This window comes from Puma concolor, chromosome E4, assembly GCF_028749965.1.
Source record: "Puma concolor isolate L17-30 chromosome E4, mPumCon1.1.hap2, whole genome shotgun sequence".
NCBI classification, from domain to species: domain Eukaryota; kingdom Metazoa; phylum Chordata; class Mammalia; order Carnivora; family Felidae; genus Puma; species Puma concolor.
This window is the reverse complement of record NC_141683.1, coordinates 13,243,900-13,261,069: the sequence shown is the minus strand read 5'-3', so window position 1 is coordinate 13,261,069 and position 17,170 is coordinate 13,243,900. Positions and strand designations below refer to the sequence as shown.

The following is a 17,170-nucleotide window of genomic DNA, read 5'->3' as shown; positions in this document are numbered from 1 at the left end:
TAAGCATCCAGAAATTCCCCAATACCATAATCTTTTTAATAAATAAGTTAATTAGTTAATAATATTTTTAGGAAATACTCCTGGACGTTTCTTTTTTCCATGGGTCGCTTTGCTTAACGTCTATCCTTACTCTTTTCAATTTCAAATTACCGATGTTTTCATAAATTGTAAATCCAGATTTGTACAATATAAAAGTATATATTATTTTTTTCTTTTGTACTTTGGAACAAAGAATTTATCCAAAGAATTCTGCTAATTATGCAAATGTAATGCACTTCCTATATAGTTAGAGCTCCATTGTAGTAAATAAGACCCTTATTGAAAGTATGATTTTATATTAGACTTAGACTTTACTATATGTGGTTATGTTATAGGAGATGTTTGGGTTCTGGTTACTCCAAATACGTTACTACATATATACTACAATATAAACCAATTGTAACAATTTTACCTTGCTGTTAGAATAAAGTGCCAACTTTTTAAAAAGCAGACCTTGTGAATGGATGAATGGATGTTGCTTTGTGGCATTAAGTTTTGCTTTTTAAGATTGAAGAAGTGAATTTAGAAGCTTTTTTTTTTTTAAAGTCTGACCTTCTCTAGGATATGCCAGCGATAGAAGAATATAGGGGAATGTGAGTAATACATAGCCAGCTTCATCTGAGCCTTTCCTACTCCTAAAATACAAAAGAAGTATCTTCTTTCAGGATGATAAACACAAGTAATAGTTTAATTAGCTTTGTTTGGTTTCCCGGCTTAGATTAATTCACTCTGTTGGATGCTCCTTTAATGGTATTCATATTTGTAATTACTTAATTTAAGGTCTGTATTCCACACTGCGCTGTAAGGTTCACACAAACCATGCGTGCCTTGCTTTCTCCTCCTGTAGTAAGTGTCTGCGAACTGAGTTGGCTCTTAGTAAAGTCACCAGTAACCTGTGTGTTGCTAAATGTAATAAACATTCTTCAGTCATCCTCTTATCTCATTATTTCAACTGTTAGCAGCAGCATTCAGTATTCTTTTTTTTTTTTTTTTTTGAAGAGTAAGGCCAGTACAGGAAGCAACTATTAATGTTTTTTTAATGTTTATTTAGTTTTGAGAGAGAGAGACAGAGACAGGCAGGCGAAGGGCACAGAGAGAGGGAAAGACAGAATCCGAAGCAGGCTGCAGGCTCCAGGCTCTGAGCTATCAGCTCAGAACCCAGTGTGGGACTTGAACCCACCAATGTGAGATCATGACCTGAGCTGAAGTCTCAGAGGCTTAGCTGACTGAGCCACCCAGGGGCCCCATCAGCATTCGGTGTTCTTGAAATGCTTTCTTGATTCTTTTTACCTGTTTGCTCCTTTTGGTGTATTTTGCATTCTCTTCTATCCATTAATTTTGGGGTTCCTCAGAATTTGGTCCTATTTTTTTTTTCATTTTGTTTTTTTTTTCTCCCCAGCTAATGTGCATATATGCCCAAGGATTCTGTTTTTTCCTCTGTATGGTGATATATATGTGTGTCTCTAAGTTTCCTTTGAGCTCTGGATGTGTTTTTCCAGAGGCCTAATAATCACTCATTCATTAACCCATTCATTCAAGAAATATCTATTATATGGCCACTGTGCAAGGCACTGTTCTAGGCTCCAGGCATATAGTAATGAACGAAACAAACAAAATTCCCTTCTGTCGTGGAACTTACATTCTAGTGGAGGAAATATTATAGAGTGAGTGGATAGTAGTAAATTCTAAGGGCAAGGAGGATGGGAGGTATAGGGGGTGATAATTTTAGATAAGGTGGTCAGAGTAGGTCTCACTACAGTGGTGACACTTCAGAAGTTAGACTTGAGTGAGGCAATCGTGTAGGTTTTGGGCTAGACTGTTGCAGACAGGGAAAAGCCAGGAGAGAGGGTCTGAGGTAGGTTCTCCGACATGGAACAGCAGTCAGGCGTGTTTGTCTGGAGAGGAGTAGGCCAGGATATCCAAAAGGGTGCTGGCACAGGTGGTGTGGGGCAGGGGTTGGCAAACTTTCTGTAAAGGCTCAGATAGCAACCATTGTAGCTTTTGTGGGCCATGTAATGGCTTCTTTTCTGCTTCCCTCTTCTCCTTTCTTTTCCTTCATTTTCTTAAAATGATTCTTAAAAAAATGTAAAAATTGGGGGAGCCTAGGTGGCTCAGCTGGTTATGTGTCCAACTCTTGCTTTCGGCTCAGGTCATGATCTCATGGTTCCTGAGATCGAGCCTTGAGTCAGGCTCTGCCCTGACAGCGTGGAACCTGCTTGGGATTCTGTCTCTCTCCCTCTGTCCCTCTCTTGCTTGTTCTGTCTCTTTCTCGCTCTCTCAGAATAAATAAAATAAACTTTAAAAACTGTTAAAGTCGTTCTTAATGGTTTTTGTCTTCCAGCTGGCTATAGTTTGCTCAACCCCAGCTAGAGGACTTGTATGCATTCTGAAGAGTACCTCACACTCAGCGAGTATAAACCTGCTGATTCATGCATTTCCTATCTCAGTGTGTGTAGTTCCATTGCTCACTCAGTTATCCTGGCCAAAAACCCCACCATCTTCCTTGAAACCTTCCACCATTGACCCCTCATAACTAACCTATCGTCAATGTCTGTTAATTTTATCTCCTAAGTATCTCTGTACATTTCATTGCTTTAACCTTAACTTAACTGAACAGTAGCCTCCTTATTGATCTCCTCACGCCCACTTTTGTCCCTCCCTTCACACAGCTGCCAGAGTGCCCCTTAAAAGATGGCCACCTTTCTGCCAAAAAGCAGCTAGCTCCGGGCTCTGAGGATTTCTCTAGCCTCATCTTGCACTCCCTGCTCTTTCTCTCAATTCTTCGACGTCATCCTGCTCCTTCCAATGAAGGATCTTCGCATTCGCCATATCCTGTCCGAGATGCTCTTTCCTTGTGCCCTTCCCTTTTCACCAGCCCGTGGACCTTAAAACTTTGTGTCAGCTTGTGTCAGTTGTGCTCTAGGCCTTACGTGAACAAATAACTCAGGGGATAAAGTGCAAAGTGACCTTTGCTCTGCAGAGCTTACATTCGGGTAATGTTATCCCTGAACTCCTTCGCTGAGGCAGTTCTGAATACCATAAACCCTGGCAGCACCAAGGGTCTCATCGTTACAGTGGTTACATTTACCTTTAATGTTTACGTATGGTTACTCGGCTACTGTCCGCTCCTCACAATAAACTGTATACTCAGTGAGAGCAGGGACTCTTTTCTTCCTCATCTTGCCCTCACTGCCTGACACATTGATGTGCATTCATAGATATATTTTGAATTGATGTCTTAATGAACTGATTTAAAAGAAATTAAAAGTTGTCACCTTTAAAATTTCCTCTTCAGGACTACAGAAGATGGACCTATATTTTCTTCCATTTTTTTTTTAATGGAAATATCCATACCTTAATTCTTGCATGGATTTTGGTTACTTTTCAGCCTTCGGGCATATAATCATTATTTTACATCATGTAAACAGGTTATCGAAATTAAACTTAGATTTCTTCAAGTTAAAAGTATGCTAACTATCCCTTTGATAGATTTTATTACTTTAACCAAGAAAAGTGTTTTAGGTTGTTCCAAGTACAAAAGTTTATATACACTTTAAAAATTTACTCTTTTTAAGGGTAAGATAAAAAATGGCAGTGTTTAAAATCAGATAAAGAATTTTTTTTTAGAAAAAATAATTTACTTCATGTATTTGTTGCTGTTGTACCCTTAAACAAAGGAGAAACTTAAAACTCATAAAGTGATCAGTGCTGAAGTTACGAGTAAAGTAATCTAAATTATTTTTGGCTGTTTATACCTGACCAGTTAATTCATGTTGATAAATTGGTTTCTGTGCAGTTATTTTTATTTATGGAAATTTTTTTTATTCCCTGTTCCAGCCTCTGTGTGATATGAGAGTTATAGACTGCTTTTAAATACACTGTGTTGTCAAAATGTTTTATCTTAACCTAGATTTTGTGATCCATCAGGTGATTCTGGACAAGGATTGAGAACATGGATCAAGCAGGTTTTAAATCAAGATTTAACATTCCAGCACATAAAAATTATTTATCCAACAGCTCCTCCCAGGTATGCAGTAATTTATCTCACTGCCCAGTATAACTGTAGCATAAAATGTATATAAATAGATGTACCAGCTAAATGTTCTTTAAACTTAATTGTGTATTTGAATTGGGGTACTTTTTTTCCAGAACTTTTTATTTTTTCAGTTTTATGATTCAGCCAAGTTTTGCTAGATGAATAACTTATTGCCTTTTTGTAAAGCATTCCCTGAAGCTTTTAACTTAAACTTTGTCCTAAAGAATAGTATGCTGAACTCAGCTTCCTCTAACCCTGCAGATTGCTGTCTTTCAGATTCTCTTTTTCCCCAAAAAAGAAACTCCAAAAGAAACTTTTTTTTTTTGCCCCAAAAGAAACTCCAAGAAGCATAAACTTTCTAATAATTTAGTTATGCCACAATTGATAAACTCTGGAAAAAGGTTTTGTGGCATTGTTTCTGCACTTAAAAAATTTTGGAAATAATATTAAGCTTTTTGAATCCATAAACCAGAATAGGAATGTGGAATTGGCTACTTACTAAATAGATTATGCAACCTATAGATGTGTTTAACAAAATGCAGAGTCATGAGATTGATACAGTTTTGAAGTCAAACCGCTTTTTATAATTATTAAATTAGCATCTCCATAAGCTTTTATCCTGAGCACATGCTTTAAACTGGGGTTTCCAAGTACTTTTTTGGGTAAGCAAAATAATGTGCTGAGCTGTACAATCCACTAATTTCTCATTATCTGTTCTTGGTTTATTCTTATTAATGACACTGTGTGCTTATGCAAATGTGATTTTTATTTTTCTATTAACTTAATATTAATGAGAATCAGAACCAGAAGTTCAAGGACCCTTTTGAATGCAATTAAGGTTTTACTTACCTTAGTTGATAGAATTGAAAATGGTAGAACAAAATAATGATAATTTTGTCATAAAATTTAAGAGTCAAAAAAAGTTATTTTAATATAATTTTAGAAGAGTTTAGTAGTTTGGTAGGGCAAATGAAAGGCCTAATGACCAGGGCGCCTGGGTGGCTCAGTTGTTTGAGCATCCTACCCCTGATTTCAGCTCAAGTCATGATCTCACATTTGTGAGATCAAGCCCCGCATTGGGCTCTGAACTGACAGCACAAAGTGTGCTTGGGATTCTCTCTCTCTCCCTCACTCTCCCTCAAAATGAATAAACATTAAAAAAAAAAAAAAAAAAGAAAAAAGACCTAATGACCAAGAGGTTATTTTTGTGCTGTAAGTTGAATGTCTTTGAAATGTCAAAAGAGCTTTGTTATTTGCTATTGGTTTGTAGTGAAGTTGGGAAGAAGAAAGACAATGGTATTCCCACAGAGACAGAAAAGATAAGTTCATTTCAGCCTAAATATAAGCATAATTAATAAAATTGAATGGAAGATCATTGGAAACAGATTCTAGAGTCAGTACTTTTCAGTTTATGAATTTACATCATCACGAGTTTTGATATATGTTTACAGATAAGTGTATCTCAGACTTTAGGCTGGAGATAGTTCTAAGAATACAACAATCTAAGTATTGTTTGTGGGTGCTGTTGTGTTTAAGTAAAATCTAAAATCACTGAAATATTTCACTGAATTCATAATAACTTTTTGGTATTATATATCTTAATAGTACATATTTGGACAGATCATCAAACATTTTAGACCATGCTAACCATGAAATGTAATAGGAGTTACAAATGTAAATGTAAATTTTCTTGATACCACATTAAGAAGAGAAAAAAAGAAATAAGTAAATTAATTTTAATAACATATTTTATTCAACCCATTATATCCAGAATATTATCATTTCAACACATAATGTATATAAAATTATTAAAGTGATAATTTGCATTCTTTTATTCATTCTAAATCTTTCAAATCTGGTGTGTATTTTACATGTGTAACACATCTCAATTTGAGTACTGATAAATTTACATTAAATAATTATTGACTCAAAGAAAACAAAAACACTAATTTGAGAAGATATATGTGCTTCTATGTTTATTATTGCAACATTATTTACAATAGTCAAGATATGGAAACAACCCAAGTGCCATCAATAGATCAGTGGATAAAGATGTGGTATGTATGTGTGTGTACACACACACATACACACACACACACACACACACACACACACACACACACACACACACACACAACCAGGAATATTACTCAGCCATAAAAAAGAACGAAATCATGCCATTTGCAACAACGTGGATGGACCTAGAGGGTATTATGCTAAGTGAAATAAGTCAGAGAAAGACAAATACCATATGATTTCACTTACATGTAGAATATAAAAAACAAACAGGGGGTGCCTGGGTGGCCCAGTCAGTTGACTGATATCAGCTCAGATTGTAACGATCTCATGGTCGTGGGATTGAGCCCAGTGTTGGGATTTGTGCTGAACATGGAACCTGGTTGGGATTCTCTCTCCCTGTCCCTCCCCCACAATATCTCCCACGTTTCTGCACACATGCTTTCTTTCTCTCTCTCTCTCTCAAAATAAATAAATAAACATTAAAAAAAAAAAGAACAAAGAAACCAAAAAACAGACTCTTAAATACAGAGGGGAGGTGGGTGGAGGGTCTGTGACATAGATAAATGGGATTAAAAGGTACTAATTTCCAGTTATAAAATAAATAAGTCACAGAGATGAAAAGTACAACATAGGGAATATAGCCAATAATGTAATAACATTTAATGACAGATGGTGACCGCACTTTATGAGTAATGTATAGAATTGTTGAATCATGTTGCGTACCTGAAATGGATATAACACTGTATGTTAGTTATACTTAAATAAAACATTATATTAAATAAACGTAAAAGTTCAGTAACTGGTTACACTAGCTACATTTTTTAAATGCTCTATAGGTATATGTGTCTAGGAGCTACCATTTTGGACAATGTAATTTTAGACTTTTAAAAGGAGTTCCCATACGTTTATAGTATGCTAGGGGCAACTGTTCTAGATCAATTCATCATTTTTACCTAAATTTCTCATGACTGACAGTTCTTGAACTTGTAAGATTTCCTTTTTTTTAATGATGAGGTGATTTAAATTATTCATTCTCAAGCAAGGATGACTCTCCCTCAGAGAACATTTGCGATGTTGGGAGACATTTTTTGGTGGTCACAGCTGGCGGGAGTGGCAGTATAAGAGGCAACTGGCGTCTCCTGGGTAGAGGCCAGGGTTACTGCTATACACCTTCTACTGCATGGGACAGACCCCATGACAGAGCATTAGCCAGCCCCAAATCTCAGGGGTGCCTAGGCTGAGAAACCCTGCTTTAAATTACACCTCTGTCCCACTTATACTAGATGATTAGTATCCTGGTTCTCTGTTAGGAAAAAAAATAATGTTGCAGTGTGATCAGCTGTTTATATTTTAGAAAAACAAATATCTGAGGTACTTAAAGTATGAATGGCATCATTGTCTTTGAATCAATACAAAAAGAAGTTGAGATTGTACCTAAGAACAGGTCTTTATGTACTAGGCTTTCTTTATTTTTAGATTTAATTACTCAAGGTCAGAAACATTAAATACAAAATTCCACTTTTCTTCAAAATTTACTCTTGATTGAGAGCATGGAATTGTGAAGTTTTGCTTCCTTGTTTTCACTAGTTCTAGGATTCCTAAGATGAAGAAATAAAAACCTCACAATTAAATACAATTTGCAATTTCCTATTAAGGAATTAAGGAGCTTTTCAAACAATTTTCAGAAAGAATATATATGTCTGCATTGTGGAGTATTACATTTCAGACCCCTATTCATGATTAGAGGTATCAAATTAAACAGTGAAGTGAGACATATATAATTAAGGATAGTAATGCTATTTAATTTGCTATCAATTTAAAAATCAAGTAAGTTTGTAAAATATGTTTATTGCTTTCAATCATGAATACCAGCACTCTCAACCAACCTAGCGAAGTTATTTTGTTTAAATATTTGGCAAGTTGTACATTCTGTAGCTCTGCTGTATTTCATTGGTCCTTTTCCATATGGGAAATCCAATGTCACATGATCAAGGATTACCAATGGCTCCAAACCTTTTGACTTTGTGATCTTCTAAATGTTGGAAGGGCTCTTATAACAAGCAAGTATTACAAGCAAGAACTGGTTCAATATTTTATCATATTAGAAAATCTGTTTCAACATTACTGTGAAATCATTTTTCTTTTAGTCTATGATAGTTCAGATATCAGCAAGTTTTAATTCTACTTGTCTCAGAAACCCAGAGCAATTAGAAACTTTATTCGTTTTAATAAATTTATTTTTAATTTTAAAGCATGAACCACATCTCTGTTGCCTGAGGATTTTGCAATCTGAATTCACCTTACATCTTATTGCAGTTTTGGTTGGTGCCATTTTCCTTCTGTTTTGATGTATTTCAAGATTATTTTTACTTAAGTATATAGGTATTAAAGGCATTGTATTGAGGTAGTTAAGACATCAGATAGTGTTTACAATTCAATAATATTTTATTATCTTGTTGGAATTGGTGATGATGCTTTCTTAGTTTCATGGTGAATTAAAATGTAATACATTTTAAGGGTTTTCATACTTTTAGACTTACTCTTCTGTCACACGAATTATCATTTCTTAGTTTTTTCCCATGAAATTATATTTGGTTGTTATGTATTCTCTCCTGTTCACAATCTGGCCTGTTTTTGGTATCCCTTTTCCACACTGTTCAGAATGTCCAGCCATAATGCCCTCAGATATTAGGACTATTAGTGGTGATTGTGTATAAATATAGTTAATAAAAATTTGTCCTAGAGGAACATTTTGGCCTTAAAGCCAATTCCTTTTTGTTTAGGGGATTAATTCTCCTAAATTGTATTCTAAGAATAGACAGTTTGCATCATTACCAGCAGTGTATCAGGATACCCATTTCAACTAACACTTGCAAGCATTCATTTATTTTAAAAACAGATTCTAATTTTGTTACTGAGAGTCTCTAACGGTTAACAGCTATCCAATAAACAGTGCTTTCAATATCACTAATTCAGCTTAGCTGTTTACTCACCTAATGTGTTTAGATAAGAAGAGAGCTATGTGATTTTTTTTTCCCTTGTACACTTAAAATTCTTTTTTTCTCTTTATTTTTTTAAGTTTATTTATTTTGAGAGAGAGAGAAAGAGAGAAAGAGCGAGCATGAGCGAGGTGGAGCAGAGAGGAAGAGAGAGAATCCCAAGCAGGCTCTGTGCTGTCAGTGCAGAGCCCAGTGCAAGGCTGGATCTCATGAACCACAAGGACATGACCTGAGCTGAAATCAAGAATCAGAGGCTCGGGGCGCCTGGGTGGCGCAGTCGGTTAAGCGTCCGACTTCAGCCAGGTCACGATCTCACGGTCCGTGAGTTCGAGCCCCGCGTCGGGCTCTGGGCTGATGGCTCGGAGCCTGGAGCCTGTTTCCGACTCTGTGTCTCCCTCTCTCTCTGCCCCTCCCCCGTTCATGCTCTGTCTCTCTCTGTCCCAAAAAAAATAAAATAAACATTGAAAAAAAAAAAAATTTAAAAGAATCAGAGGCTCAATCAACTGAGCCACCCAGGTGCCCCCCAACTCAGAATTCTTTAAATATTTTTTCTTGATCACAAAATTGTTGTCTTTACAATGATATCTACTTTATAATTTAACAGCCTCTTAAAAGATAACAAACTAAAAAGAAAAACATAGAGAAGTATCAAAACAGGAACAGAGTACTAATCTGTTGATTGATTCTGAGGTTCATTAATGGATATAAGCTTTGGAAATATATGTATAGTCACATTTATGTTTTATTCATTTTTTGTGCCATTTATATTTAAACGTATTACATTTTTTTTTTTTTTTAATTTTTTTTTTTCAACGTTTATTTATTTTTGGGACAGAGAGAGACAGAGCATGAACGGGGGAGGGGCAGAGAGAGAGGGAGACACAGAATCGGAAACAGGCTCCAGGCTCTGAGCCATCAGCCCAGAGCCCGACGCGGGGCTCGAACTCACGGACCGCGGCTCAAACTCACGGACCGCGAGATCGTGACCTGGCTGAAGTCGGACGCTTAACCGACTGCGCCACCCAGGCGCCCCTTAAACGTATTACATATTAATAAAAGTAAAGGTTATGTTACATTGAGTGACAAAAACAGTAATAAGTAAACAATAAATCTGCTTGTTATTCCTTCTGATTACTTTGAATTAACATTCTGATAAATGCTATATACAATGTGGAATCTTTGAGAAACCAATACTTCGGTTAAGGAGGAAAAGTGAAGACTTTTAGAAATATGTCATCTAGTGGTGCCTGGGTGGCTCAGTCGGTTAAGCATCTGACTTTGGCTCAGGTCATGATCTCGTGGTTCATGAGTTCGAGCCCCACGTCAGGCTCTGTGCTGACAGCTCACGGAGCCTAGAGCCTGCTTCGGAATCTGTGACTCCCTCTCTCTCTTTGTCCCCTCCCCATCTCATGCTCATGCAAAAAGTAAATAAACGTTAACAAAATTAAAAAAAATATATGTCATCTAATTCCTATTTAAAGTAAAATTGTTAAGGCTGTCAGTGAAGAATTCATCAGTTCTGGGTCTTAATTTTCACAGGTCTAAAATGAACAGATTGGATTAGACTCTAAAATCCCTTACAGTCATTAACTTTTTGAATTTTAGTTCCCTTCAGATTTTATGCAGTGTAGATAAGAACCAGTAATGTAATACTCAGATTTTTTGCTGCAGTGTTAGACCAGTAGGTCAGAGAACTATCCAAAATAAGTAGCCTATTAAGGATAGATGGAATTACTGTGGTACAGTAGTTAAGAATCTGATCTTTGGATTAGGCAGACCTATGTTTGAATCTAGATTTCTCTACTTAATGCTCTAAGATCTTGAGCAAGGTATTTCACTTCTCTAATGGTGTCCCAATTTCCTGAAGTGCAAAATGGAGGTCATAATTGTATCTACCTCAAGGAGTCATTGTGAGAATATATAATGTTATTGAATATGTATGTAAATTTCTCAACATGATGTCTGACATAAGCACTCAAAAAATGTTATTAATAGTAGTCTATGATATCCTTGCGGCAGGATATAGAAATATCATCCAAAGAATTAATTACTGATAATCCTTGAAGAAATTTTCCAGACGTATGCTTCTGGGTTGTATTTTCAAGGACTATTTGAGTTAGTTTTATTTTCATACACATGAGTTTTATTTTCGTACTGTTCAAATTTCCAGGTGATGTAAAGCTGAGAAAAATAATGAATATATTGAATAACAAAGTGGAGATCTGAAATGATCTGATAGTCTAGAATAGAGTCAGCAAACTACAGCCTGTGGGTTAAATATGGCCAACCCCCTATTTTTATAAATAAAGTTTTATTGGAATACAGCCACACTCTCATTAACACGTTGTCGCTGGTTACTTTTGTACTATAAAGCAGAGTACAGTAGTTGCCAAAGAGACTATATGATCCACAGAGCCTAAGGTATTTACTCCATGGCTTTTACAGGAAAAGTTTGCTGACCCCTGATCTAAAGGAATAGCTTTCAGAATTTTTTATTTTTTTTAATTAAAAAAATTGTTTAATGTTTATTCTTGAGAGAGACAGAGCATGAGCAGGGAGGCGCAGAGAGAGGGGGAGACACAGAATCTGAAGCAGGCTTCAGGCTCTGAGCTGTCAGCACAGAGCCTGATGTGGGGCTTGAACCCACGAACCGGGAGATCATGACCTAAGCTGAAGTCAAGACACTCAACTGACTGAGCCATCCAGGCACCCCTCAGAACTTTTAAACCCCAACTCACAATAGGTTATATATTTGACTTGAGCCTGTACCTACATTTCAGCAATTAAAGTCTTACAGATGCTAGAGTGTGGAGTTGCCAGAATTATTTACCAAATATAGAAACAATATCTGGGACATACTTATACTGAAAAAGTATTTATTGTTTATCTGAAATTAAAATTTAATTGGTGTCCTGTATTTTATCTGCAACTCCATCTGGTTGTTACCCCCGGAGAGTTTGATTTAATTGGTTTGGGATGTGGCCAAAGCAGAAAGATTTTTAAAAGCTTCATTTCTGATTCTCGTATGCAGCCAAAGGTGAGATCCACTGGTCTAGCAATCATAAAAGTCTGAACAAGGTCACTGTGGGGGAAATGTAACACAAGCAGTCAATTCAAGAGAAATTCACAGAGCAGAGACTGGGAAATATTGAAAATTAGGGAAAGGGAGAGGTGGTGATGTGAAGGTAGGGAATCTATGAGAAAATTGTAGAGATTGAGCATGCAAATGTGTTTTGTTTGGGGCATTTTAAATTTAGCATACTAGCCTGCTGTTCATGAGTTAGCACCCATTTAGAAGGATTTTTTTTAAAACTCTACAGTTAAATTGAAAATTGGAAGTCTAAACTGGAAGGCAGTTGTTTTTAAAATACATTGTTCACGATAAGAATCATCTGGGCAGTTATTAAAATGTGGATTTTTAGGTTATGACCTTTTAGATTCGGATTGAGTAGGTAGGAGATAGAGATCGTAATTTGCATTTTAAGGAGCACTACTTTTGATGAGGTAGATTTAAAGTGTGTACCAGCCATCTGTACTCAAGTGTACTATCATATTTGTGGGGAAAAGAAAGATTATAGAATCTTCCTTCCCACTTCTGAAGACTGAAGCAAATTTTTGGGTGTGACCTGACTCTCTGTAGTTTTTCTGCATCAGAATTTGAAAGCTATTACTTTGGAAAATGTAGGTTAAATTGAAATGGATTTTTAAAAACAGTTTTGCAGGACATAGCTTTTTAAAATATCTTTCTTACTTACGTGTTTGAGATTATTTGAGATACTAATTTTTTTTTTAAGTTTTGAAAAAAACACTAATTGAAAGAAAGTAAAAGGAGGGGAAAAGAGAGCTGAATACACAAGAAACGTTGGGAAGGTTACATACTATTTTATTATTAAATAAAGTATACTTCAAGACATTATCAGTTATAAAAATGAACATTTATAAGCGAAAAGTAGCTATTAAGGAGGAAGACAATAATCCTGCATGGGCATGTACTTAATAATATTGTTTATAACTGACAGAACTAAAGGAAGAAGTAGATTAATCTACAATCTTGGTTGCAGATTTTAATACCCATTCTTCAGGATCTAATAACAACTTAGAAAAATAATGGCTAAGTGGATATAAAATTTAATTAGTACTATAACCACCTTGAACATTGACATTATAGAACTCCACAAAAATGCTCATAGGATAGTCACCAAGAGATTATATGGAAGACCATAATATAAGTACCAATAAGTATCAAAAGACTGAAATTGTACAGAATATTTTCTGTGACAGGAATGGGATGGAATTAGAAATCAGCAGCAATAAGATAACTATAATACTCCAAAACATTTGGATATTAACAAAATTGCTAAATATGAAATGAAATAAAGGATATCAATATAAATTCTGAAGGCAATGAAAGGAATTATCCTGAATAACTTTATGGCAGTAAAGTTGAACAATTAGAGAAAAGATACAAGTTCCATGAAAAACACAAATGATCAAAACTGAAACAAAAAGTCTGAATACTCTCATAAAAAAAATTGAATTCATTATTAGAACCTTCACACAAGAAAACTTCAGGTCCAGATAATTCCACTAATAAATTTTATTGAACAATTGAAGGAAAAATAACACAAACTCAGGAAATGGGAACATTTTGTAACACATATTAAGAGACCATTATAGCTCTGATAACAAAACTTTACAAATATGTTAAAGAAAAGAAAACTACAAATCAGTATCCCTCATGAACATATAGAATTCCTTAATTTAACTTAAAATAATACTAGCAAATCAAATTCAGCTATGTATAAAATGGATAATACATTATGACCAGGTGGGGTTTATCACAGGAACATTTGAAAATCCATCAGTGTAATCACTGTGTTAACAAAATGAAAGATTAAAAACTGTGTTTATCTTAAAGGATACAGAAAAAACATGTAACCAATTCATAAAGAAAACCCTTAGCTAATTAGGCAAAGAATGAAATTTCCTCAACATAATAAAAGGTGCATAGAAAAACTCTTGCAACAAACATCATACTTAATGATGAAATACTGAATCCTTCCCCTCTAAGATTACACAGGAAGGAGGTCCTTGATTCTGTTCAACATTGTATGGGTGTTCAAACATGTACAATAAGGCAAGACAATGAAATAAAAAGAATAAAGGTTGAGAGAGAAAAGTAACACTGCCTTTATTCTCAGATAATATGGCTATTTACACAAACATCACAAAGAATCTAAATAACTACTAGAAATAAGTGAATTTGAGAAGACAGTAGGATGCAAAAGCAAGATACTAAGATAAACTGTATTTTTATGTACTCACAACAAACAATATTATAATATGTATTTTTTTTACCTTTTTATTACTTGTAACCAATCCGTATTTAAAGTGGGTTTCCCGGGGCGCCTGGGTGGCTCAGTCGGTTGAGCGTCCGACTTCGGCTCAGGTCACGATCTCGCGGTCCGTGAGTTTGAGCCCCGCGTCAGGCTCTGGGCTGATGGCCCAGAGCCTGGAGCCTGCTTCCGATTCTGTGTGTCCCTCTCTCTCTGCCCCTCCCCCGTTCATGCTGTCTCTCTCTGTCTCAAAAATAATGTTAAAAAATAAATAAATAAATAAAGTGGGTTTCCCACAGACATCATGTTTTTAAGCTTTGTTTTTTCTCTCTAACCAATGTGATAGTTTCTGTCTTTTAAGCAATTTGTTTAGACCATTTACATTTAATGTAATGATAATGTTTGAATTTAAGTCTATAGCTTTTGTTCCTCTTTTCCCCTGTGCTATCTTCTTTATAGATAATTTGAATTATTTTAATATTCCATTTTATTTATTTTTATTTTTCCTGATTGCTCTAGGGATTACAAAATACATACCAAACTTCACCTGGTTAGATTCTTACCACTTTATATGAAATGCAGGGAGCTTACAACCATATAGTTTCCTTTATCTCTCCTGCTTGTTATGCCTGTCATATGTATTTCATTTATGTACATTGAAAACTCTATCAAAACATGGTTATAATTTTTGTTTTCAGCAGTGATGCATATTTTAAGGAGCTTGAGAGGAGAACAATAGTCTATTATATTTACCAAGTTGTGGTCTATTACAGCATGTCAGTATGTTTTGATTAAATTGTAAATTGCCATTTGACTATAACATAGTCCTTCTCCTCAACCCTATTTAATAGATGTTTTTAATCAGCTAAGTTAGGGGCATATTAAGTAAAAGTCAGCAATTAACTTGCTGTGTTGATTTAAATGGAAAATATTGCTTCATTTTTTTTTTTCATTATTAATTTGGACTCTGTTTAATTGAAGTGCTCAATAAAGATTTTTGTTTCTGTAACATACTTTAGTTGTATTTGTAATTAGAGGTTTTCTTGGTTTGGGGCTTACTATTAGAATTTCCATCTTAAAAATAATAGCAATTTTTTAACAAGCCAATTAATGACTTATATGATATAAATTGCTCTTGGTGTTTTGAAAAATTCTAAAAATAATAAGATTTGCATAGTGCTTCTACTTTTTGATTACTATTTTTCCAATGAAGTGTATGTTTATATTTTTTATTAAATGTATTCCAAAACTAGTACTTTTGATTTAGGTGTAGATAACAGTAGATTCATTTTTACTCTATCACTTGGGATTCGATTCCTGTCTGAAGCCCAGTATGAAGATCACTCTCCTGATACCAGGAGATATGTAATTGAAGTACACTTCACTGATAAGGAACCCTACTCAAAACAGCTATTTTGAAGAAATAGTTTTACTTCTTTGGTAATTATTTTCAACAGTACATTTAAATACCCATTAGTATGTAAAAACTTTTTCTTAGAAACTCTTTTTTTTTTTAAGCAGCTAAAGAAAAATTTGACCTTTTACTAGAAATTGCAATATGGATTTTACAAGAATTAAAAGATATTCAGAGAAAAATAAACTGATTTTAGGTATTCTCTTATTTCTAGCTGACCCACATTATACCCTAGTGTCACAAATGATTATTGACATTCATCATTCAACAAATGCTTGTTCTTAGCACTGAGGGGATTGCTGTGGAAAAGATAAATGGAAAATAAAAGAACAACTAAATCTATAAATTTCAAATAGTGATAAATTCTGTTAAGACCATTAAATAGGATAATGGGACAGAGGGAGACAGGGAGAGAGAGAGGGAGAGAGAGAGAGTGTGTGTGTGTGGGTGTGTGTTGTAGGGTAGAGGGGAGGTACACTTTAAATTGTAGGGTCAAAGAAGGCTTCCCTAAGGAGGGGACATTTGAGCTGAGACCTAAATGATCATTGGGAGCCCACCGTGCAGAAATGGGGCACAGAGTGTTCCAGGTAGAGGGAATATCAGATGCAAAGCCTCTGGATCAATAATGAGGCTGTCCTTTCAGAAGAAAACTCAGAGGGAAATGTGACTGGTCCCGGTGATCCTGGTGATTGCTGCGGAAGTGCTGTCGCATGACACACAGGAAGATGGAACCAGGAAGTGTTTTATCTTAAAGGTTATGAATGACCTTTTTTTTTTTTTAATGTTTATTTGTTTTTGAGACAGAGAGAGACAGAACATGAATGGGGGAGGGTCAGAGAGAGAGGGAGACATAGAATCTGAAACAGGCTCCGAGCTGTCAGCACAGAGCCCGACGTGGGGCTTGAACTCACGAACCGCGAGATCATAACCTGAGCCGAAGTCGGACGTTTAACTGACTGAGCCACCCAGGCGCCCCATGAATGACCTTTTGATTTTATGACTTTTAGAGACCACAGATCAAAACAGAACTTGGTATCAAGCTGAATGTCAGCTCTTTCATTTTTTCACTTTGGACATTTTATTCCAGCTTCATACGTTACCGGTGTGTTTGATTGATTGATTGAAGGGCCACACAGATGTTCTTTGCCGAGCATATGTATTTATTGTGGTAATGTCTGAGCTGTCTTATACCAGCCAATAAAGTGATTTATTTGAGGGAAAAGGTGAATGAGTATAACATATGTGCCAGTTTGTTTAGCTGTTTTAGAAAACAATCTCTTATGCTTTATTTAAAAGTGAGTCTAACATTAATAGAATTACGCATTTT

At 35.4% G+C, this 17,170-nt stretch overlaps 1 protein-coding gene across 1 annotated transcript in view; it reads left to right on the top strand.

Annotated features, from left to right (window-relative positions):
• LYPLAL1 (lysophospholipase like 1) overlaps window positions 1-17,170 on the top strand; it is a 39,210-nt gene that overhangs the window by 1,645 nt on the left and 20,395 nt on the right. The window contains exon 2 of the mRNA XM_025927848.2: window positions 3,967-4,066. Within this exon, the coding sequence (XP_025783633.1) occupies window positions 3,967-4,066 (100 nt within the window). The remainder of the gene's footprint in view (window positions 1-3,966; window positions 4,067-17,170) is intronic.